Genomic DNA, 25,636 nt, shown 5'->3' with positions numbered 1-25,636 from the left:
TAGCCGACGACCTTAGTTACTTCTTTTAGCAAAAAAATAAGAAGTTGCTGTGGGCTGATGAACCAAAAACATTGCCTAGTCTGCGTCCCTGTTCCTACTGTATCACGTGGCACACTCATCCATCATGCCGCGTCTCAGCAAAGCTTGCTGGTGACGGTATGTTTTGGGCTCCTTGATAGAAGTAGAGCAACGTATGCATGCCATATGTGAACATTGCCAATCAGGTGCATCCCTTGGCAGCAGTGTATCAGTCTGCACTTTAATTTTTTTTTTATATCAAGATAATGCCATAAGGCTAGGATTATCCAGAAAGAGTTCCACAAACTTGACTGTGAATTCAGCTTACTGCAGAAACCTGTCCAGTCACCAGATCTCAAGCCAATTGAGCAAATGTGGGATGAGATTGAATGAGATTTTCGGAGTAGAGATCCACTATAAGCCAATTGGACACCTGTGGGAAGCATTGGAGTCAACCTGGTCCAGCATCCCTGTGGAATGCTTTCGACACCTTGGAGTCCATGCCCTGACAGATTGAGGCTGTTCTGAGGGCAAAAGGGGGTGCGCTAAATATTAGGAAGGTGTTCCTAATGTTTTGTACACGATCAGAGCCATGATTCTGTAAAACAGTATGTTATATCATTTGATTAGTGGAGAAATGCCCCGACATGACTCGCATAGGAAATTGCTGCTTTCTGGGGGAAAAAATATTGCCTAATAGTTTTGACTGAATTTAATTTCTAGTTTTGAGAGTTTGAGAAACCAAAGCACCTCTTTGTTCCCTTTAGTGTATGCAATCAATGATCTTCATTCATGGTTAGTGATTACACATTCTGTCCTTTGTTCGTCCTGTTGAATATGTGCTTGTGATGCCAGAGGCTGATTGGTAGAGACTGGTCCTATTGGCGCAAGATAAGTCTTCGGTTGCTATCTTATTTATGATCATTTGGGGATAGGAAGTAGATGGGGTGGGTGGCGGAGTCCTGATGCCTCAGGTTGTTTTCAGCTGAGGAGCAAAATGGCTGAGGAGACTAATCGCTGAGGGGCCCTTCATGATTCAAATCAACTGTCGATCTCGTTCTGCTGGTTTGGCAGAGTGGTCCAGTCACTAGAGGGTCTTTTGTAGGTGAGGCAGAATTTGACCCAAAGCTGAGGACCATTCACACTGAACCAAAACACCGGTATTGGGTATGGGGACTGTAAAAATACAGCAATCTTGACTCTGACTTTAGGTGGGTTTTAATATACTGCCCCCACCCCTTTCAGCTATAAAAGGAAGCAGGAATTGTAAATTAGTGGGATTTTGGTCTGTTTATGAAAGGGATAGGTTCCTAAAGACAACTTCTTACAAACAGTATTTTAGAGTTCACCTTGAACGTTGAATGCTACTACAAATGATAAACTAAGCAAAAAAAAATATCACTGTCAACTGCATTTATTTTCAACAAACTTAACATGTAAATATTTGTATGAAAGTAGATGTGACTAACAAATGGAATAATGTGTCCCTGAACAAAGGAGGGAGGGGAGGGATCAATCAAAAGTAAGTCAGTATCTGGTGGAGCCACCAGCTGCATTAAGTACTACAGTGCATCTCCTCATGGACTGCACCAGATTTGCCAGGTCTTGCTGTAAGATGTTACCCCACTCTTCCACCAAGGCACCTGCAACTTCCTGGACATTTCTGGGGGGAATGGCCCTAGCCATCACCCTCCGATCCAACAGGTCCCAGTGTAACGCTTATTTCTTTGACGATAAATGCGACTCCGACCATCACCCCTGGTGAGACAAAACCGCGACTCGTAAGTGAAGATCACTTTTTGCCAGTCCTGTCTGGTCCAGCGACGGTGGGTTTGTACCCATAGGCGACATTGTTACCGGTGATGTCTGGTGAGGGCCTGACTTACATCAGGCCTACAAGCCCTCAGTCCAGTTTCAGATGGATCTCAGCCTATTGCGCACAGTCTGAGCACTGATGGAAGCGTTCCTGGTCTAACTCGGGCAGTTGTTGCCATCCTGTACCTGTCCCGCAGTTGGGATGTTAGATGTACCGATGCTGTGCAGGTGTTACACATGTTCTGCCACTGCGAGGACGATCAGCTGTCCGTCTCCCTGTAGTGCTGTTTTAGGCGTCTCACAGTACGGACATTGCAATTTATTGCCCTGACCACATCTGCAGTCCTCAAGCCTCCTTGCAGCATGCCTAATGCGCGTTCACGCAGAGATGCTGGGCATCTTTCTTTTGGTGTTTCTTCCAGTTAGTGGAAAGGCCTCTTTAGTGTCCTAAGTTTTCATAACTGTGACCTTAATTGGCTACCGTCTGTAAGCTGGGAGTGTCTTAATGACCGTTCCACAAGTGCATGTTCATTAATTGTTTATGGTTCATTAAACATCCATGGGAAACAGTGTTTAAACCCTACAATGAAGATCTGTGAAGTTAATATGTAAAAATCCAAAATATCTTTGAAAAGACAGGGTCCAGGAAAAAGGGATGTTTCTTTTTTTGCTGAGTTTGTCCATATTGAGGTTCTCAGAGGACAAGTTAGATGGATGCCAAAAATTGATGCAATAGCATTACTCCAACACACATTCTGTAGTCTGCTGGATACTGGGAGGCATTTTCTCTTAACTGGGGAAGGGTTGACTGGCCCATGAGCATTGTCTTGGGCCGTTTGCTCTGTGGTCCCAGGTGACAAAGTGCACAGAAGTTGGGGTGGGGCCTACACACTTTCTACTGCCTCATGAGCTGACTGGTTCTGGACTTCTGTTCCATGTCTCGCTCTAATGTCCAAACCTCTGACAGTGTTCCCTGTTTTGTCTGTACAGAACCCACCTCTTGACTGACCACCTCGGATCATTTTCATCAAGATGGCAGGAAAGATTAGCTCCAAAGATGAGCTGGAGGAACTGAGAGAGGCATTTGGCAAAGTTGGTGAGTAGGCTACATCTGATTTGATTTATTTTCTGTGTTAGAATGGTCATTAAAGGATGTTTTCATATGTGACATCACACCTAGGCTAATAGTCAACAGCTTCTACATTGTACAGTCCCTGACTTTTTTTTTAGTCATATTAGCTTCTTTTTTGTATTGTTTGGGAACCATGCCAGGGTTCCTAGAAACAAAGATAATGTTGTAAGTAAAAAAATAAATAATATGATTAAACTCCTGTCTACATTTGTAGACCTCGATGGCAATGGCTCAATCTGTGACTACGAGCTCCATGAGTTGTTCAAGGAGGCAAACCTTCCCCTGCCTGGCTACAAAGTCAGGGAGATCATCCAGAAGCTGGATCGCAACAAGGACAACGAGATCAGCTTTGACGAGTTTGTATCAGTGAGTCATTGGGGGGGGGGGGGGGGTCAAGAACTACGCAACAAAGCAGTATTCGATATCAGTAGTACTATTAAAATTAATATAGAGTAGAACAAAAACACATGAGAAGTAGAAACGAGAACACGTGTGTAAGGAACCTATATACAGGGTAAATGCAGTGTCGATACCATATTTGCAATGTGAAGGCAGGGATACTGGTGTGGTCGGGTTGTGCATGTGTTGTAAGGTGACTTGGCATCAGGATGTATGCTAAACAGTAGCAGTTCCATGACTTAATCACATTTAGTAAAGAACTCCTCTCACCTGGTTGTGTAGGTCTTAAATGAAAGGGAAAACCTGCAGACACTAGGCCCTCCACTCCATGGAATAAGTTTGACACCCCTGGTGGTGTGTGTGTAGAGCAGAGCTCTCCAAACCTGTTCCGGGAGAGCTACTGTTCTGTAGGTTTTTGCTCCAACCCTAATCTAACACACCTGATTCTAATAATTAGCTGCTTGAGTAACTGAATCAGGTTAGTTTCAACTGGGGTTGGAGTGAAAACATTCAGGAAGGTAGCTCTTCAGGAAGGTAGCTCTTCAGGAAGGTAGCTCTTCAGGAAAAGGTTCAAATTGCCCTGGTGTAGTGTGCATAGAGACCGTGGACCATGCAGGTAGTCCATGTAGCTATTTATCCGTCTTATTTCTCTCTAACATTAATTTTAACTCCTAAAATGGTCTTAACAAGTGAGGACTGGCAAAATGTCCTCACTTCTCAATTTTAATTGACTTCTGGTACTCAGAAGTAGAGTAAAATGTGTGTACGTACACACAGAAATTAGGTCAGTAGTGTGCCCTTATTTTGTTTTGGCTGTGATGACATTAATGTACAGGCCTGTGCTCGTCTCCATGTTGAGTAATGACGTGACATCTTGCATCCCAAAAGAAAAAACAAATTCATAATCTCTAAGGCCATTTCTCATAGCTCAATGATGAGGAACTTTATTTTTGGGGGACAATCTTGAATTCAGCCATTTTTGTATGGTTTAACATAACTGTGGCTATTACAGTATATTTGTTAGAGGGGGTTGTGCTATTTTTAGTTGCTATAATGGATTACATTAATTTTTTTAGGTTGAGATGAACAATATCCTTTTCATTGAAAGCAAATTAAATCACAAAGGCATTTAAAAATGGAAATGCATACTATTGTGGTTACTATGGGCTTCCTCTATGCACATTTTGGGGAATATTCAGAGTTGGAGACTTTCCATCGGAATATATGCTAATAAATATTAATACTGTTGATAAATGTAAACTCAGCAAAAAAGAAACATCCCCCACGTGTAACACTTGCACGGGATCGGTACATCCAAACATCACACCTCGGGACAGGTACAGGCTGGCAATGACTACCCAGGTTACACCAGGAACGCACAATCCCTCCATCAGTGCTGAGACTGTCCGCAATAGGCTGAGAGAGGCTGGACTGAGGGCTTGTAGGCCTGTTGTCAGGTGAGGACCTGCCTTGCAACAACTATGGGCACAAACCCACCGTCGCTGGACCAGACAGGACTGGCAAAAAGTGCTCTTCACTTATGACTCACGGTTTTGGCTCACCAGGGGTGATGGTCGGATTCGCGTTTATCTTTGACGGAATGTGCGTTTACACCGAGGCCTGTACTCTGGCGCGGGATTGATGTGGAGGGTCCGTCATGGTCTGTGGCGGTGTGTCACCGCATCGGACTGTGCCTGCAATGACGACACGCTATCTCAGCGCTATGCGTTACAGGGAAGACATCTTCCTCCCTCATGTGGTACCCTTCCTGCAGGCTCATCCTGACATGATCCTCCAGCATAACAATGCCACCACGCACAGAACGAGTAGTATGGCTGATTTCCTGCAAGACAGGAATGTCAATATTCTGCCATGGCCAGCGACGAGCCCGGATCTCCCATTGAGCACGTCTGGGACCTGTTGCCTCCCCCCCCAAAAAAAAAATCTGGGAACTTGCAGGTGTCTTGGTGGAAGAGTGGGGTAACCTCTCACAGCAACACTGGCAAATCTGGTGCAGCCCATGAGGAGGAGATGCACTTAATGCAGCTGGTGGCCACACCAGATACTGACTTTTTTGTTCAGGGACACATTAACAGAAATGGAATAGTCATGTGTCTTTAGAACTTGTTCAGTTTGTCTGAATCTTATGTTCATACAAATATTTACACTAAGTTTGCTGAAAATAAACGCAGTTGACAGTAAGGACTTTTTTTTTTTTTTTTTACTGAGTTAAGTTTTTTTTACATTGGATATACTTATCATATGGAGACACATAAACCTTTTACCTTATGATAAGTAGACATAATTGCAAATTATTAAATCCTTCCAATAGAAAACCCCCATTTAGTTACAAATTGAACTTTAATTAAATGAGGTGACTCTTCACATGGGATGATTTCACTGAACAACAAAAGGGAATATTGAATGATCCCCAATGATCCATCGCTTCTCCCCCAAAAAAACTTCAACATGCATCTGTAAAATGGTAGTCTCAACTAAAGCTTTGGTCTTCCTCTCAGGCTTCGGTCTTTTCCTTGGACCTCCTCAATGTCTACCTCTTGAACATCAGACTGAGGCCTCATCTTCACTGTCACTTTCCAACCTTGTTGAGGTTGGCTCATTGTCAGACTCAAAAGGCCTCATTTTCCTGGATGCCCACCAATTCTTCAACCCTCGTATTGGTCAGCCTGTGTGTGTGTTCCCAAACAAGGACCAGTTGTGCTCTGAGGTGGCTGATGTTGGTGGGATTTGGAGTATGATGGCAGCAACGGGGGAAAGAGCCTCAGATCCACAGTCTCTTCCACCAGGTGACTGATACAATATGGCAGTTGTGCCAACATGTCTCATCTCCATCCCAAAGCCCTTGCTTGGAAGTGTTCTTCGCCAGACTGCCAAGAATCTTGCCCTCATCCAGCCCAAGGTGATGACACTAGGCCTTGTTGTTCTCTGCACTAAACAGGATGGTCGTGCCAACATGTACGCTACGGCGTGTATGGGCTTCAGGCCGAAGTCTTCATGCTTTTTGATGTATTTCAGAACTGCAGTTTCCTCTTCACTGTTGCGCCAAGCAGTGGGCAGGGCAATCTGTATTTCTTCTCTTACATCTGCAGGCAGTCTGAACATCAGACGAGATGGCATTGAGGGAGACAATCTGTGCAATGGCTACTGCTGTAGGTTTCAGGCTGCTTACCACTCTCTCCCAAAATACGTCATCCAGGAGGATCCTCTTGATGGGGCTGTCTAGCAGCAGACTGTGCTATGGCCATTTCTTGGAGAGACTCCTTCCCCGCCAAGAGACTGTCAAAAATGATGACGACACCACCCCAACAGGTGTTGCTGGGCAGCTTCAATGTGGTGCTATTATTCTTCACTTTGGTGAGGTAGCTTGCTGTTATAACCTGATGACCCTTCACATACCTAACCATTTCATTGTCCCTCTTGTAGAGAGCATCCATTGTTTTTAGTGCCATGATGTCCTTGAGCAGATTCAATGTATAAGCAGCACAGCCAATGGGTGTGAGGTTAGGACTCCTCCACTTTAGACCAAGCCGCCTTCTGTGGTCCAAGGTCATTGACTGCCTTCAGCTCATTTGCAATGTAGAGACTGGTGTGTCTGTGCTCTTGTAGAATACTGGTTTAGGGGGATATGTAGTTAATGGGTTCTTGCCCACGAACATTCGACCACCCATCGGCGATGACTGCAATACATTCTGCTTTCTCTATGATTTACTTGAACTCTGCATCCAGCAAATTAGTAGATAAAGCATGTTTGGTTGGCGGGATGTATGCTGGGCGAAGAACATTCAGAAATCTCTTCCAATACACATTGCCTGTGCGCATCAGAGGTGAGCCAGTTGCATACACAGCTCGAGCAAAACATTCATCAGCATTTCTCTGACAACGTTCCTCCAATGAGTCAAAAAAACCTGATTCCAGGAGAACCATGAGCTGTTGCTATCGATAAGGTGTCTGATTCATAATTTTCACCTCGAATAGAAGTAGAGGGACTTGTTGTGAGCGCTGAGAGTACTTTATGCACTTGCCCAGATTTTGCATTTTTGCATTCTTCACATGATTTGGCACAGTATTTGCAAATGTACACAGCAATTCGTTCTACATTAGCTGCAGTGAAATGTCTCCATCAGATGGTGCCGGTGGCGTTTTCCTGTAAAGAGTAGAGGAAAAAATGTGTAAAAATACTATTCCATGTACAGATAAATGGTGAAGCAGTTTAACAAACTCCATTTTAAGAAATGTTTAAAAATGAAACGTGTATGGAAACGGGTGAATTAACACCTCTGTTAGCAGGTTCAAGCAAGCTAAAACCCACATGGTGGCAAACTAACTAGCAGAAATTCTTATTTTTGCTGTAGTCTATTTACTAGTTAACAAAAAATCATGACGTATAAAATATATTCACCCCACCCAGTAATTCTAATTTGCGCCAAGGACTACATGCTTTCTGGTAGAGTGTAGTAGTGTGTGCTCAATAGCATCTCTATTAGTGTGCAAGATCTTGAGAATCAGCTGTACATGTGATGGAAGAATGCATGGTTGCAATTCCATTGAATTTGGGATAGTTTAAACCAAAATATGCCGCAAGATCTAGAATTGGCTTATTTATCCCATAAAATAGGTTCACTGTAAGCCACCTTTTTTTCTTTCTGAATTTAAACCCAGGAATTTTGCTTATTTTCTCATGGAAAATTTCTGTAATTTTACTAAGCTTTAGGATTTCAAACTAACGCTACATGAAAACACAAACCGATGTTTGTGGCATACACCTTTTAATGTCACTCAATTCCAGGCTTTTAGGTTGGGTTTCTGTACAGCACTTTAAGATATCAGCTGGTCTAAGAAGCGATATAAATAAATTTGATTTAAATGCACTTTGCCCTCTCTACTGCAGATATTCCAGGAGTTGAAGAGCAGTGACATTGCCAAAAGCTTTCGGAAGGCCATTAACAGGAAGGAGGGGATCCTGGCCATAGGGGGGACATCTACACAGTCCAGCGAGGGAACGCAACACTCCTTCTCTGGTGAGCTGCTCACAGCATCTCCTACCACTTCTGTCATTACATTACAGTATGTTGTATTGCATATATGTAGGGTCTTTGCTTTAATCTAGGGGAACCTTAGTCATGAGTTTAGGTAGATGCCCTGTTTGTCTCTTTCGTAGTGTGTTGATTTGTCAATCGAAAACAATAACTGGGTTTCTGGGATGTCATAGGAATAATCTTTTCTGGGGAGGTGTATTTCATAAAACATTTTAATATTACAGCTATATTTCTTTGGGGATAACTATTTAAAATGTATTCATCACCAAATAATTGTAAACAGTTTTGCAATGGTCTACAGTAGCTTCAACGGCACTCTGTAGGGTAGCACCACGTTGTAGCTGGAGGATAGATGGTTTCCGTTCTCCTCTGGGTACATTGATTTCAATACAAAACCTAGTAGGCTCTTTGGTCTCACCCCCTTCCATAGACTTACACAATTGACAACTTCAGGATGTCTTCCAACCTCCGATCATTTCTTTTGGCTGGACAAAATGTCAGTTAAAGCTGCATTCAGGATCAGATAATGAATCTAGTACTAAAAGCACAAGCTACAGTTGGCAGTGCATATAATGTGGTGAGAAGTTGTCTGAGACAATAGTTGAGCAGTTTAAAAAGAATACATTCCTTCAAAAATGGAAGAGCTAGCTAGTTTAGCCTACTCAAACACCTGACTCGGAGGGCTCCTGTGTTAGCTAGCTGGCTATGTTCTTCAACACTGACATTTTTCCAAGGTAAGAATTTGGTTTTATAAATTTTTTGCAACCGGGGCCCACCGGTGTGACTGCTAAAGTGTTTTTGTGACTGTACTGCATGATTTGTAGTGGGTTTACTAATGCGTTATATTAGCATGTTTGACTATGACGTTATATGTGGTGGCAACTATGTAGGCTCTGTCTAGCTGTTATGATATTTGGTTTAAAAAGGTTTTCAACAGGTCACAAGCGATGGGAAAAGTTGAGGAGGAATTACAACAAGCAAAGTGATCATGCTGTTTGTTGCTGCTATGAAAGTGAACTGCATTTGTGTGATCAGGGGTGAATTCATTCTGCAGTTTCTGTTAAAGTTTCTTAAACAGAATGGCGATAAACAACTTAATTTGTCCAATAGAAACTCTCGTTTTAAACTGTACTAATGATTATGCCCTAGATCAGCTGTTGAATGTGTCACTGTCAACCTGATTACTAAACATTACATTCACAAGTTGAATTTTAACTTTAATTCATAGGCTAGGTTGTAGCAACCTCATGATGGGTATAGGGAAATTCGAGTATCATGTAGTAGGTTATATCTATTGATGTTACCTTGAGCTGGGTGAATGGAATTTGATATTTTATTTCACCTTTAAACAGGTAGGCTAGTTGAACTCTTTGGCAACTGCGACCTAGCCAAAATAAGGCAAAGCAGTTTAACACATGCAATCAATAATACATTTACATTTAAGTCATTTGGCAGACGCTCTTATCCAGAGCGACTTACAAATTGGTGAATTCACCTTCTGACATCCAGTGGAACAGCCACTTTACAATAGTGCATCTAAATCATTTAAGGGGGGGGGTGAGAAGGATTACTTTATCCTATCCTAGGTATTCCTTAAAGAGGTGGGGTTTCAGGTGTCTCCGGAAGGTGGTGATTGACTCCGCTGTCCTGGCGTCGTGAGGGAGTTTGTTCCACCATTGGGGGGCCAGAGCAGCGAACAGTTTTGACTGGGCTGAGCGGGAACTGTACTTCCTCAGTGGTAGGGAGGCGAGCAGGCCAGAGGTGGATGAACGCAGTGCCCTTGTTTGGGTGTAGGGCCTGATCAGAGCCTGGAGGTACTGCGGTGCCGTTCCCCTCACAGCTCCGTAGGCAAGCACCATGGTCTTGTAGCGGATGCGAGCTTCAACTGGAAGCCAGTGGAGAGAGCGGAGGAGCGGGGTGACGTGAGAGAACTTGGGAAGGTTGAACACCAGACGGGCTGCGGCGTTCTGGATGAGTTGTAGGGGTTTAATGGCACAGGCAGGGAGCCCAGCCAACAGCGAGTTGCAGTAATCCAGACGGGAGATGACAAGTGCCTGGATTAGGACCTGCGCCGCTTCCTGTGTGAGGCAGGGTCGTACTCTGCGGATGTTGTAGAGCATGAACCTACAGGAACGGGCCACCGCCTTGATGTTAGTTGAGAACGACAGGGTGTTGTCCAGGATCACGCCAAGGTTCTTAGCGCTCTGGGAGGAGGGCACAATGGAGTTGTCAACCGTGATGGCGAGATCATGGAACGGGCAGTCCTTCCCCGGGAGGAAGAGCAGCTCCGTCTTGCCGAGGTTCAGCTTGAGGTGGTGATCCGTCATCCACACTGATATGTCTGCCAGACATGCAGAGATGCGATTCGCCACCTGGTCATCAGAAGGGGGAAAGGAGAAGATTAATTGTGTGTCGTCTGCATAGCAATGATAGGAGAGACCATGTGAGGTTATGACAGAGCCAAGTGACTTGGTGTATAGCGAGAATAGGAGAGGGCCTAGAACAGAGCCCTGGGGGACACCAGTGGTGAGAGCGCGTGGTGAGGAGACAGATTCTCGCCACGCCACCTGGTAGGAGCGACCTGTCAGGTAGGACGCAATCCAAGCGTGGGCCGCGCCGGAGATGCCCAACTCGGAGAGGGTGGAGAGGAGGATCTGATGGTTCACAGTATCGAAGGCAGCCGATAGGTCTAGAAGGATGAGAGCAGAGGAGAGAGAGAGAGAGAGTTAGCTTTAGCAGTGCGGAGCGCCTCCGTGATACAGAGAAGAGCAGTCTCAGTTGAATGACTAGTCTTGAAACCTGACTGATTTGGATCAAGGTCATTCTGAGAGCGATAGCGGGAGAGCTGGCCAAGGACGGCACGTTCAAGAGTTTTGGAGAGAAAAGAAAGAAGGGATACTGGTCTGTAGTTGTTGACATCGGAGGGATCGAGTGTAGGTTTTTTCAGAAGGGGTGCAACTCTCGCTCTCTTGAAGACGGAAGGGACGTAGCCAGCGGTCAGGGATGAGTTGATGAGCGAGGTGAGGTAAGGGAGAAGGTCTCCGGAAATGGTCTGGAGAAGAGAGGAGGGGATAGGGTCAAGCGGGCAGGTTGTTGGGCGGCCGGCCGTCACAAGAAGCGAGATTTCATCTGGAGAGAGAGGGGAGAAAGAGGTCAGAGCACAGGGTAGGGCAGTGTGAGCAGAACCAGCGGTGTCGTTTGACTTAGCAAACGAGGATCGGATGTCGTCGACCTTCTTTTCAAAATGGTTGACGAAGTCATCTGCGGAGAGGGAGGAGGGGGGGGGAGTAGGATTCAGGAGGGAGGAGAAGGTGGCAAAGCGCTTCCTAGGGTTAGAGGCAGATGCTTGGAATTTAGTGGTAGAAAGTGGCTTTCGCAGCAGAGACAGAGGAGGAAAATGTAGAGAGGAGGGAGTGAAAGGATGCCAGGTCCGCAGGGAGGCGAGTTTTCCTCCATTTCCGCTCGGCTGCCCGGAGCCCTGGAAAATCTATATAAAGCATAAATACAGTATGGGGTAGATTGGATGGGCTATTTACAGATGCGCTATGTGCAGTGATCTGAGTTGCTCTGGCACTTAAAGCTAGTGATGGAGGTCAGTCTCCAGCTTCAGAGATTTTCCCCGTTTGTGCCAGTCATTGGCAGCAGATAACTGGAAGGAAAGGAGGCAAAAGGCAGGATTGGCTTTGGGGGTGACCAGTGTGAGACCTGCTGGAGCACGTGCTACAGGTGGGTGCTGCTCTGGTGACCAGTGAGCTGCGGGAAGGCGGGACTTTACCTAGCAGAGACTTGTACAATACCTGGAGCCAGTGGGTTTGGTGACGAGTATGAAGCGATGGTCCAGATTTTGCAGCTCCTTCAGAACATCAGCGATCTAGATTTGGGTGGGGGAGGTTTGGGTGAGTTATGTGGAGCGCAGGGCTGACTGGGGTAGCCAGGTGGAAAGCATGGCCAGCTGTAGAAAAATGCTTATTGAAATTCTCTATTGTGGATTTATTGGTGATAAGTGTTTCCTAGCCTCAGGGCAGTTGGGAGGTGGTGCTCTTATGCTCCATGGACTTTAGTGTCCCAGAACTTTTTGTAGTTTTTGCTATAGGATGCAAATTTCTGTTAGGAAAGCAAAGGCTAGCTTTTTCAAACTCCCTGTGTGTATTTATTCCTAACTTCCCTGAAAAGTTGTGTATCACGGGGGCTGTTCGACGCTAATGCAGAACGCCACAGGATGTTTTTGCACTGGTCAAGGGCAGTCGGGTCTGGAGAGAACCAAGGACTAAATCTGTTCCTGGTTCTACTTTTTTTTTAATGGGGCATGCTTATTTAAGATGGTGAGAGAAGCACTTTTAAAGAATCAGTCATCCTCTACTGATGGAATGAGGTCAATATCCTTCCAGGATACCCGGGCCAGGACGACTAGAAAGGCCTGCTCACAAGTGTTAGGGAGCGTTTGACAGTGAGGGGTGTTTGTTTGACCGCAAACTAATTACAGATGCAAGCAATGAGGCAGTGATCGCTGAGATCTTGGTTGAAGACAGCGGAGGTGTATTTGGAGGGCAGGTTGGTTAGGATTAAATCTGAGTGTGCCCTTGTTTATGGATTTGGGGTTGTACCTGGTGGGTTCATTGATAATTTGTGTGAGATTGAGGGCATCTAGTTTAGATTGTAGGATGGCTGAGGTGTTAAGCATGTCAGTTTAGGTCACCTAGCAGCACAAGCTCTTAAAATAGATATGGGGGGGGGGCAGGCAATCAATTCACATATCGTGTCCAAGGCACAGTTGGGGGCAGAGGGTGGTCTATAGCAAGCGGCAACAGTGAGAGACTTGTTTATGGAAAGATGGATTTTTAAAAGTAGAAGTTAGAAATGATAATACGACAGAGTTCTATCTCTGCAGTAGATTGCACCACTGCCCCATTTGGCAGTTCTATCTTGTCAAAATGTTAGGGATGGAAATTTCAGGGGTTTTGGTGGACTTCCTAAGCCTGGATTCAGACACGGCTAGGACATCCAGGTTGGCCAAGTGTGCTAAAGCAGTGAATAAAACATGCTTAGGGAGGAGGTTTCATGCATGTTAACATTAGAAGCCAAGGCTTTTATGGTTACAGAAGTCAACAAATGAGAGCACCTGTGGAGTAGGAGTGGAGCTAGGCACTGCAGGGCCTGGAGAAGGATGAGGGTACGGCTAAAGGCTAACAGGACTGGTTGCTTAGTGCGTTCAGAGCGCAGAGTAAAAGGAGCAGGTTTCTGGGCATGAGAGACTAGATTCAAGGCATAATGTACAGACAGATGTATGGTAGGATGTGAGTACTTTGTAGGTAAACCTAGGCATTGAGTAATGATGAGAGAGATTGTCTCTAGAGACGTTTATATCAGGTGATGTCACCGCATAAGTGGGAGGTGGAAGTAAATGGTAGGTTAAGGCATATTGAGCAGGGCGAGAGCCTCTACAGTGAAATAAGATCTCAAACCAGGACAGTAATGGACAAGGCATATTGATATTAGGGAGAGGCATGCGTAGCCGGGTGATCAATAGGGGTCCAGTGAGGGGTTGGGCTGGCTGGAGACACAGCGATTCAGACAGCTAGCAGGCCGGGGCTGCAGGCCGGGGCTGCAGGCCGGGGCTGCAGGCCGGGGCTGAATGACAGTCATCCAATATACTGTATTTGAAATGATGTTTTATCGTCCTCCCTCATTTTAAATGGCACCGACTGCCACTGTTATGATGTGGTGCTTGTTGTTGACTTGGTGTTTCTCTGTGCTGCCCTATGCAGAGGAGGAACGGTACGCGTTTGTCAACTGGATAAACACAGCACTGGAGAATGACCCTGACTGCAAGCACGCCCTGCCCATGGACCCCAACTCAGACTCTCTCTTCAAGTCCCTGGGCGACGGCATCGTTCTTTGGTGAGACCATAGATGTATATAATTGTGTTCTGTATAATTCCTGCCCTTCAAGCCTTACAGCCCCTAATACAGCTAATTTTCCTTACACGTGGTGGTTTGAAATGGGGCATACATGTGTCTTCCAACATTAAGACCCCTCATAAACCAGCTGTTTATGTGCTCCTGTAGTAAAATGATCAACTTGTCGGTGCCAGACACGATTGACGAGAGGACCATAAACAAGACAAAACTGACACCGTTCACAATACAGGTCCTTACAAACTCAACGAAACTGGTCATATACTGTCGTTGACTGAGTGATTGTTAGATTTAGTCATTCTACCCCATGCTATTGTAAAGATATGTAAATTAAACAGATGACAGTAATTATATGTGGGAGACCTTGTTTCTCTCATGAACGGTACTTCAAAACGGTCTTTGTTTCTGTTCGTCCTACAGGAGAATCTGAACCTTGCTCTGAACTCTGCCTCTGCCATTGGCTGCCATGTGGTGAACATTGGGGCTCTGGACCTTAGGGAGGGGAAGCCCCACCTGGTGCTGGGCCTGCTGTGGCAAATCATCAAGATCGGCCTGTTCGCTGACATCGAGCTCAGCAGGAATGAAGGTGAGGGGCTTTCACAGCACTATCACATCTTTGGTGACTCATGAACCTGGTATTTAACCATTTTATTCCTCATCACGGTACATTGACCTATTACAAGGATCAAAGTTGTCTTTTTATGTCTGGTAGTCTGTCCTCAGTTTTGAAGTACATTTTTTTTCATGGCTGAAGACCTCTGGTCAGAGTTGCGGTGATGTAGCTGACTATGTCCTGTGACCCTGTCTCCTTCAGCCCTGGCTGCTCTGCTGAGGGATGGAGAGACTCTGGAGGACCTGATGAAGCTGTCTCCAGAGGAGCTGCTGCTGCGCTGGGCTAACTTCCACCTGGAGAACGCAGGCTGGGAGAAAATCAGTAACTTCAGCTTGGACATCAAGGTATGGATGTGTAAAATCCATGTACAGTGACTTCAATGTATTTTCACCCCTTTTTCCACATTTTGTTATCACAGTGAAATTAAAATGGATTTAATTGTGTTTTTTGTCAATGACCTACATAATTCTCTCAGTGGAAGAAAATAATCTTGACTAGATAAGTATTCAACCACCTGAGGCAGTACATGTGAAAATCAACTTTGGCAGCTATTACAGCTATGAGTCATTCTGGGTTAGTCTCTGAACTTTCCACACCTGATTGTGCAAAGATTTTCTAGCAGATTCCAGTCAAAACTGTTAGGCTATTGTCCTGCTGAAAGGTAAATTCATCTCCCAGTGTCTGGTGGAAAACAGACTGAAGCAGATTTTCCTCTAGAATTTTGACAGGTGCTTAGCTCCATTATGTTTCTCTTTTTTAAAATCCTGAAACACCCCAGTCCTTAACAATTACAAGCATACCCATAACATGATGCCGCCACCACTACGCTTGAATGATGGAGCGTGGTCCTCGATAATGTATTGGATTTGCCCCATAACTTTTTATTTGGCAAAAAGTGAATTGCTTAATCACGTTTTCTGCAGTATTACTTTAGTGCCCTGTTGCAAACAAATGAATACATTTTTATTCTATGCAGGTTAGTTTCCTTTTCACTCTTAATTTGGTTAGTATTGTGGAGTAACTACAATGTTGATCCAGCCTCACTTTTCTCCTACCATTAAATTGTAACTGTTTTTGTCACCATTGGCCTCATGGTGAAATTCCTGAGCAGTTTCCTTCCTCTCCAGCAACCGAGTTAGGAAGCACGCCTGTATCTTTGTATTGACTGGGTGTATTGATAAATCATCCGACGTGTAAAAAGTTGACCATGCTAAAGGGCATAGTCAAAGTCTGCTACCAATAGGTGCCCTTTGTGAGGCATTGGAAAACCTTTTTGTGTTTGAATATGTGTTTGACATTTACTGCTTGACTGAGGGCCCTTACAATTATCTGTATGTGTGGGGTACAGAGATGAGGTAATCATTCAACTCATGTTAAACACTATTGCACAAAGAGTGAGTCCATGGAACTTATTATGTGACTTGTTAAGCAAATTGTTACTCCTAAACTAATTTAGGCTTGCCTTAACAAAGGGGTTGAATAGTTATTGGCTTAAGGTTTTTTTTAATTTGTATAACTGTCAAACAATTACACTTTGATATTATGGGGTTATGCCAGTGACAAATCTCAATTTAATACATTTTAAATTTAGGCTGTAATGCCACAATGTGTAAGAAGTCAAGGGGTGTGAACTGAGTGCACTGTCTTCATGGTTCATGTAATACTATTCTCGTCTTCACAAAGAAGTGTTGGAACAATAGCTAAATCAAATAATGATGTATGTGCCTCAAACAAGGCTTTATCCAAATCTGGACTCTTAAATGTTCACTTTGAAAGAATAGAAGGTTCTTTTGTAAAGTTAAATTTTTAATATATTATGCCTGTCCTTTGATTTCTGACTGACACTTTTCTTTAGCGGACAGACCTTTCAACATGTAAAGTTACTTCATAGAGCAACTTCCTTACTGTATAGGAATTGACAATAGTTTCATGTGTCATGGTCATTGTACTGTAATATTTCCTGTCATGGTCATTGCATACTTGTCCATTTGTGTTCCCATGTGGCCTGCACAGCCTTGTATCTCAGTGTGCTTGTTTTTTTTTTTCCAATGCTGAGATTGAAACAAGATTTCTGTTTCAGGACTCCAGAGCCTATTTCCACCTCCTCATCCAAATCTCCCCCAAATGCACAGAGGAAGACCAGCCACACACAGACATCAGCATGGCAGGCTTCAGTGTAAGCGCTTTTACGGCAAATATACAAATTCCATACACAGATAACATGGCTAAGAAGATTCAGAAGGGATACATGAAATGTCATTCGCATGACCCTATGGTGTCTTGTAGGAGAAGGATGACCTGAAGAGGGCAGAGAACATGCTTCAGCAGGCTGACAGGCTGGACTGTCGACAGTTTGTCACACCAGCCGACGTAGTCTCTGGCAACCCCAAACTCAACTTGGCCTTTGTGGCCAATCTCTTCAACAAGTACCCGTCTCTCACCAAGCCTGAGGGAGAGGGCATTGACTGGGGCCTGCTGGAAGGTGGGTGTTGAGCTTGTCTGTTCGTCATGAGCTTGCTGTGTGATTTCTGTTCAGTATATATTGTACTCCCCTAGACCTTAAAATCACTCAACAGCTCTATTTTCTATTTAGGTGAGACACGAGAAGAGGGAACATTCCGGAACTGGATGAATTCCCTGGGCGTGAACCCACATGTCAATCATCTGTATGGGTATGTACCAAATTCAACTAATGACTTACATGAAAATTTAAACTGCCGATGACCTACTGCTCATAACATGCTCCCTACCAGTGGTGTTCATACACAGGGTAAGGTTTCTTTGGCTTTATCAATATGAGTAACCTAAATAACTAGCTTTATTCTATAGAGACCTAGCAGACGCCTTGGTCATCCTGCAGCTATATGAAAAGATAAAAGTACCCGTTGACTGGACCAACAAAGTCAACAAGCCACCATATCCCAAGATTGGGACAAACATGAAAAAGGTTGACTTGTCAAATAAAATCTATTTTCCTTCATTTATTTTTACTTTGAAAGAATGCTAAATAATACTACAGAACTGACTGTTCAACTATTGATAGATCAAAAGACCACAGCTCCAATTCCAGTTCTGGAGAGGGACTAATTTTGTTTCTCTTGATTCCTACTGTGTTTTGTCTGCTCTCAGTTGGAGAACTGCAACTATGCAGTGGATCTGGGAAAGATGACGGCCAAGTTTTCTCTGGTTGGCATTGGTGGGCAGGACCTGAACGATGGCAACGCCACCCTGACGCTGGCTCTGCTGTGGCAGCTCATGAGGAGGTGAGTCTTGGCACTTGCTTAGATCAATATGTAACATACTGTTTTATAGCCAGGGATAAAATATGTAGTTATTATTTCTGGTTGTTTATGGAAAAACAGAGCACAGGTAAAATAAAGATCCAGGGTGAGGGCTGAAAGGAACATTTTACCCCAATTGTCTTTTCGTCAGTCATATACTGTCAAATATTTTGATAATCTTATTTGTTTCCTGAAACCAAAAATATGCTGCTCCAATTTGAACTTTGTTACTTCAATACCCAGAAGTTGTTTTATCATTTGTCCAGCTAGGCATGGTTATGGGCTGAAGTAGGTGGTGCGTTGAATTCCCAGTTTGTTCTGTTACAATACTATGATCTGTGGTGGTACTGTCAGCGATATTTGACATGCTTTCACATGCGGTTGCTTTTCAGTAAATCAGGGTCATAAGAGAAGGCAGCATATGGCAAAATGTTTTGTAAACCTGGCCCCCAGGCAACAGCTCTAGAATATTGTTCATGTTAGTTCTTAATATTGTTCATGTTAGTTCTTAAGCAGATCTTGAAGTTGATTTTCCATTTACTCTTGCCTGATCTTCAGTGACTGCATGCTAACCACTGCTGAGTGCACCAGAAACTGCTCAATATACTAGCTTAACACTTGACATCTCTCCTAGATATACTCTGAATGTACTAGAGGACTTGGGAGATGGCCAGATGGCTAATGATGACGACATTGTCAAATGGGTCAATACAACCTTGTCAGAGGCGGGGAAAACAACCAAGATCTCAAGCTTCAAGGTTTGTCAAGTTTTATTGAGCTATATCACAGTGGGGCAAAAAAAGTATTTTGTCAGCCACCAATTGTGCAAGTTCTCCCACTTAAATATGAGAGGCCTGTAATTTTCATCATGGGTGTACACTTCAACTACGACAGACAAAATGAGAAAAGAAAATCACATTGTAGGATTTTTAATGAATTTATTTGCAAATTATTTCTCTACTTTGTTATATCCTTTGTTGACAAGAGGTCGAATGTTTTCTGTAAGTCACCACAAGGTTTTCACACACTGTTGCTGGTATTTTGGCCCATTCCTCCATGCAGGTCTCCTCTAGAGCAGTGATGTTTTGGGGCTGTTGCTGGGCAACACGAACTTTCAACTCCCTCCAAAGATTTATGGGGTTGAGATCTGGAGACTGGCTAGGCCACTCCAGGACCTTGAAATGCTTCTTACGAAACCACTCCTTCAATGCCTGGGCAGTGTGATTGGGATCATGCTGAAAGACCCAGCCACGTTTCATCTTCAATGCCCTTGCTGATGGAAGGTTTTCACTCAAAATTTCACGATACATGGCCCCATTCTTTCCTTTACACGGATCAGTCATCCTGGTCCCTTTGCAGAAAAACAGCCCAAAAGCATGATCTTTCCACCCCCATGCTTCATAGTAGGTATGGTGTTCTTTGGATGTAACTCAGCATTCTTTGTCCTCCAAACACGACAAGTTGAGTTTTTACCAAAAAGTTATATTTTGGTTTCATCTGACCATATGACATTCTCCCAATCTTCTTGTGGATCATCCAAATGCTCTCTAGCAAACTTCAGACGGGCCTGGACATGTACTGGCTTGAGCAGGGGGACACGTCTGGCACTGCAGGATTTGAGTCCCTGGCGGCGTAGTGTGTTACTGATGGTAGGCTTTGTTACTTTGGTCCCAGCTCTCTGCAGGTCATTCACTAGGTCCCCCCCGTGTGGTTCTGGGATTTTTGCTCACCGTTCTTGTGATCATTTTGACCCCACGGGGTGAGATCTTGTGTGGCGCCCCAGACCGAGGGAGATTATCAGTGGTCTTGTATGTCTTCCATTTCCTAATAATTGCTCCCACAGTTGATTTCTTCAAACCAAGCTGCTTACAGTTTTAGTATGCATCTGTTCTGTAGTGACACTCAGTCAATACATCTAATCAGCAGACCTAATGTGACATACCACAAATTCTGACAATACTTGAACTGATTTCCGAAGCGGGTATTTAACACTGTCTTCTCCCCTTGCTTGTCAGGACAAGGAGATCAGCACCAGTTTACCAGTGGTGGACCTGATTGATGCCATCCAACGTGGCAGCATCAGCTATGACCTGGTCAAGACTGGCAGCCTAGCAGCTGAGGACAAGTTGGAGAATGCCAAGTAAGACTTCCACTGATGAACCTGTCCAGACAAACTTTGATATGGGTTAGTGACCTATAATAGGAATTCAAGCTTCAATTACTTACTGGTTTTTGCTTTACTTCCTGTTAACCTGAAATATGGGGGTTGTGATGGAGTGCCTTTGAAAGTATTCACACTCCTGGACTTTTTCCATATTTTGTTACAGCCTGAATTTTAAATTGATTTAATTGAGATTTTGTGTCATTGGCCTATACAATACCCCATAATGTCAAAGTGAAATAATGTTTTTCAAAAAATTTACAAACTAATTAAAAATTAAAGCTGAAATGTCTTGTCAACTATTCAGCCCCTTTTTGTTATGGCAAGACTAAATGCGTTCAGGAGTAAATATTTGATTAACAAGGCACATAAGTTAGACTCTGTGCAATAATATTGACTAACATTTCTGTACCCCAAACACAGAATTATCTGTAAGGTCCCTCAGTCGAGCAGTGAATTTCAAACAGATTCAACCACAAAGACCAGGGAGATTTTCCAATGCATCGCATAGGACACCTTAAAGAAGACATTGACTATCCCGTTGTGGTGTTGAAGTTATTTACATGTTGGATGGTGTCAATACACCCAGTCACTACAAAGACGAAAGTGTCCTTCCTAACTCAGTTGCCGGAGAGGAAGGAAACCACTCGGATTTCACCAGAGACCAATGGTGACTTTAAAACAGTTCGTTTTATGGCTGTGATATAACAGAGGATGGATCAACAACTTTGTAGTTACTCCACAATACTAATTGACAGAGCAAAAAGGAATCCTGTACAAAATAAAATATTTAAACAGCATCCTGTTTGCGTTAAGTAAAACAGCAAAAAATGTGACAAAGCTGTTAACATTTTGTCCTGAATACAAAGCGTTATGCATGTTTGTGGCAAATCCTATAGGAAACCCTGGTTCAGTCTGCTTTCCACCAGACACTGGAAGATGAAGTCATCTTTCAGCAGAACAATAACCTGAAACACAAGGCCAAATATTGCTTCCCAAGACAACATTGAATGTGGCTGAGATAGCTCTGAGTGGTTGTCTAGCAATGAACAGCAACCAATGAATGAACAGCAACCAATTTGACAGCTTGAAGAATAAAACATGTAATAATGAGTGGCTACATGTTGCACAATCCAGGTGTGGAAAGCTCTTTGAGACTTAAGGCACTTCGTGGTCAATCGGACAGGGTAGCCTAGTGGTTAGAGCGTTGGACTAGTAACCGGAAGGTTGTGAGTTCAAACCCCCGAGCTTCCAAGGTACAAATCTGTGGTTCTGCCCCTGGACGGTTTGAACTCACAACCTTCCGGTACTTTCTCTGACACATTGGTGCGGTTCGATCCCTGGTTAAGTGAGCAGTGTCAAGAACCCACTGTTCCTAGGCCGTCATTGAAAATAAGAATTTGTTCTTAACTGACTTGCCTGGTTAAATAAAATAAAAATATGCATTTGCCATGCAACATTTACGGTGATACGGCCTCTGTAGAAGTCAGAGCAGTCATACTTGCACTTTGCAGAGCAGCTTTTGGGAAGGGTGTGTGTTCAGAGTATTCAGACCCCTTGACATTTAGCCTTATTCTAAAATGTATTAAATTGTTTTTTTTTCACCCATCAATCTACACGCAATAACTTCTACCCATAATGACAAAGCAAAAACAGGTTTTTAGGCCTCCCCGATATGGCGCAGTGGTCTAAGGCACTGCATCGCAGTGCTAGAGGCGTCACTACAGATCCGGGCTGTGTTGCAGCCGGCCACAACCGGGAGACCTGAGGTGGCGTACAATTGGTCCAGCATCGCCCAGGTTAGGAGAGGGTTTGGCCTGCCAGGATGTCCTTGTCGCTAGAGCGTGATGGGACTCCTGTGGCGGGCTGGACGCATGCATGCTGACACGGTCGCCAGTTGGACGGTACTTTCTCTGACACATTGGTGCGGTTCGATCCCTGGTTAAGTGAGCAGTGTCAAGAAGCAGTACTGCTTGGTGAGAAAAAGGGTTCACTTTTTTCACACCTTTGGCTGCTATTACAGCCTCAAGTCTAGGGTATGACTACAATCTTGGCACACCTGTATTTGGGGAGATTCTTTTCTGCAGAGCCGTTCAAACTTGGTCAGATTGTATAGGGAGCATCGCTGCACAACTCTTTTCAGGTCTCTCCAGAGATGTTCAATCGGGTTCAAGTCTGAGCTCTGGCTTAGCCACTCAAGGAAATTCAGAGACTTGTCCCAGGTGGCCTTGGCTGTGGGGTTAGGGTCGTTGTCCTGTTGGAAGGTGAACTTTGGCCCCAGTCTAAGGTTCTGAGCGCTCTGGTGCAGGTTTTCATCAAGGATCTCGCTGTACTTTGCTCTGTTAATCTTTCCCTCGATCGATCCTGACTCGTCTCCCTGTCCACCATACTTCACCGTAGGGATGGTGGCAGGTTTCCTCCTGATGTGATACTTGGCATTCAGGCCAAAGAGTTCAGTCTTGCTTTCATCAGACCAGAGAATCTTGTTTCTCATGGTCTAAGTCCTTTGGGTGCCTTTTGGCAAAATCCAAGCAGCCGGTTGTGCCTCTCATTGAGAATTGGCTGCTCTACCATGAAAGTCTGATTGGTAGTACTGCGGAGATGTTGTTCTGGAAGGTTCTCCCATCTCCACAGAAGAACTCTGGAGGTCTGGCAGAGTTGCCCTCGGGTTCTTGTTCACCTCTCTGACCGAGCCACTTCTCCCTGGGCGGCCACTTCTAAGAACCTAATTTTATTTGTCACATACACATGGTTAGCAGATGTTAATGCGAGTGTAGCAAAATGCTTGTGCTTCTTGTTCCGACAATGCAGTAATAACCAACGAGTAATCTAATCTAACAATTTTACAACTACCTTATATACACACAAGTCTAAACGGATGATAAAGATATATGAATGAGTGATGGTACGGCATAGGCAAGATCACGATCATCTCCTTTGTTGTTGACATTGAATGTGAGGTTATTTTCCTGACACCACACTCCGAGGGCCCTCACCTCCTCCCTGTAGGCCGTCTCGTCGTTGTTGGTAATCAAGCCTACCACTGTAGTGTCTGCAAACTTGATGATTGAGTTGGAGGCGTGTATGGCCACGCAGTTGTGGGTGAACAGGAAAAAGGCTCACTGCTCTCTCTCCCCCCCCCTTTTGTGGGGCCCCAGTGTTGAGGATCAGCGGGGTGGAGATGTTTCCTACCCTCATCACCTGGGGGCGGCCCGTCAGGAAATCCAGTACCCAGTTGTACAGAGTGGGGTCGAGACCCAGGGTCTCGAGCTTGGTGACGAGTTGAGGGTACTATGGTGTTAAATGCTGAGCTGTAGTCAATGAACAGATTTCTCACATAGGTATTCCTCTTGTCCAGACGGGTTAGGGCAGTGTGGTTGCTATTGCGTCATCTGTGGACCTATTGGGGTGGTAAGAAAATTGGAGTGGGTCTAGGGTGTCAGGTAGGGTGGAGGTGATATTTTCCTTGACCAGTCTTAAAGCACTTCATGAGGACGGAAGTGAGTGCTACGGGAAGGTAGTCGTTTAGCTCAGTTACCTTAACTTTCTTGGGAACAGGAACAATGGTGGCCCTCTTGAAGCATGTGGGAACAGCAGACTGGGATAAGGATTAATTGAATATGTCTGTGAACACACATGCCAGCTGGTCTGCGCATGCTCTGAGGATGCGGCTGGGGACGCCGTCAGAGTCTGCTGCCTTGCGAGGGTTTTACTCATGTCGGCTGCAGTGAAGGAGAGTCTGCATGTTTTGGTTGAGGGCCGTGTCAGTGGCACTGTATTGTCCTCAAAGCAAGCAAAGAAGTTGTTTAGTCTGTCTGGGAGCAAGACATCCTAGTCTGCGACGGGGCTCTTCTAGGAAGAGTCTTGGTGGTACCAAATGTCTTCCGTTTCAGAATGGAGGCCACTGTTCTTGGACATTCAATGCTGCAGAAATGTTTTAGTACACTTACCCAGATCTGTGCCTCAACACAATCCTGTCTCGGGTCTCTAGGTACAGTTCCTTCAACCTCATGGCTTGATTTTTGCTGTTGATCGGTGTGTCCCCTTATAAATCATGTCCAATAAATTGAAATCACCACAGGTGGATGCCAAGTTGTAGAAACATCTCAAGGATGATCAATGGCAACTGAGCTCAATTTCAAGTCTCCTAGCAAAGGGTCAGAATGCTTATGTAAATAAGGTGTTTCTGTTCTATTAATACATTTGCAACCTGTTTTGCTTTGTCATTATGGGGTATTGTGTTGAATAAGGCTGTAATGTAACCATGTTAGTGAAGGGATCTGAATACTTTCTGAATGCACTGTACAGGACCTCCTGCCCCCACCTACTGTCATCCAATCATGTCAATACGGAGCTATATGGAGCCCTCACTGCTACAAAATTTGAATGCCGTACGGAGCTCAATTTGGACTCCGGAGGCTCCGCAGTTGCGTCACACAATCCATAGGGAGCCACCGACCCAAGTTTTCGGATAATAAGACTCACAGCTATAAACGCTTAAAGTGTTGACTTGGTGTGAATACTTATGTAAATTAGATTTCTGTATTTAATTTTCAATGTCTAGACATGTTTTCACTTTGTCATTTATGGGGTGTATATAGGCACGTGAGGTATTTTCATTTTGAATTCCGGCTGTAACACTGGAGTAAGTCGGTGTATGAATACTTTGAAGGCACACTAATATATTAAGAAGTCATGCGAATGAATATTCAACAAATGTCTTGTCATGCAAGAAAGTGCTGATCAATATTAAATGAAACAACCTATTTCTACTCTTAGATATGCCATTTCCATGGCGAGGAAGATCGGGGTGTGTGTCTACGCTCTCCCAGACGACCTGGTGGAGGTCAAGTCCAAAATGGTAATGACAGTGTTCGCATGCTTGATGGGCCGGGGGATGAAGTGGCCTTAACCAAGATGCTGTGTCACTTTGGCATCGACAAACTACCCACAAGCCATTTGCTTGATGAAGGGTGACCTGGGAATTTAGAAAGACGTGGAAGAAAATGTTACTAAAAGTGCCAGTGTTACTTCAACCTCGTTTTGAACAGCAATATGTTTGCACAATATTTTGTAGTATTCTTAAGTTAAGCCCATAGCATGTTTCTGAAGAAGACTAGGCCTGTTAGAGGACAACTTGGTATGTTACTTCTCAATATGTAACACTCCATTTATGTTTCAGAATGCTGTATGGTATGTGCATTTTTACTGTTACAACTATATGCTTGCTGTTCACACTACATA

The 25,636-nt window shown here is 44.4% G+C and overlaps 1 protein-coding gene across 1 annotated transcript; it reads left to right on the top strand.

Moving 5' to 3' along the window:
• The first annotated feature begins 2,865 nt into the window (after window positions 1–2,865).
• On the top strand, window positions 2,866–25,304 carry LOC135547846 (plastin-3-like). Its single transcript, XM_064977072.1, has 15 exons — window positions 2,866–2,929; window positions 3,180–3,331; window positions 8,274–8,403; window positions 14,187–14,319; window positions 14,488–14,569; window positions 14,758–14,923; window positions 15,152–15,294; window positions 17,031–17,126; window positions 17,237–17,432; window positions 17,544–17,622; window positions 17,780–17,897; window positions 18,080–18,213; window positions 18,866–18,989; window positions 20,247–20,371; window positions 25,172–25,304. Exons 1-15 carry the CDS (start codon window positions 2,866–2,868, stop codon window positions 25,302–25,304), a joined length of 1,875 nt encoding a protein of 624 aa, XP_064833144.1.
• Window positions 25,305–25,636: the final 332 nt, after the last annotated feature.

This window comes from Oncorhynchus masou, chromosome 11 (genome assembly GCF_036934945.1).
Source record: "Oncorhynchus masou masou isolate Uvic2021 chromosome 11, UVic_Omas_1.1, whole genome shotgun sequence".
In the NCBI taxonomy this organism is placed as follows: Eukaryota; Metazoa; Chordata; class Actinopteri; order Salmoniformes; family Salmonidae; genus Oncorhynchus; species Oncorhynchus masou.
This window is presented reverse-complemented; position numbering and strand designations above follow the sequence as displayed.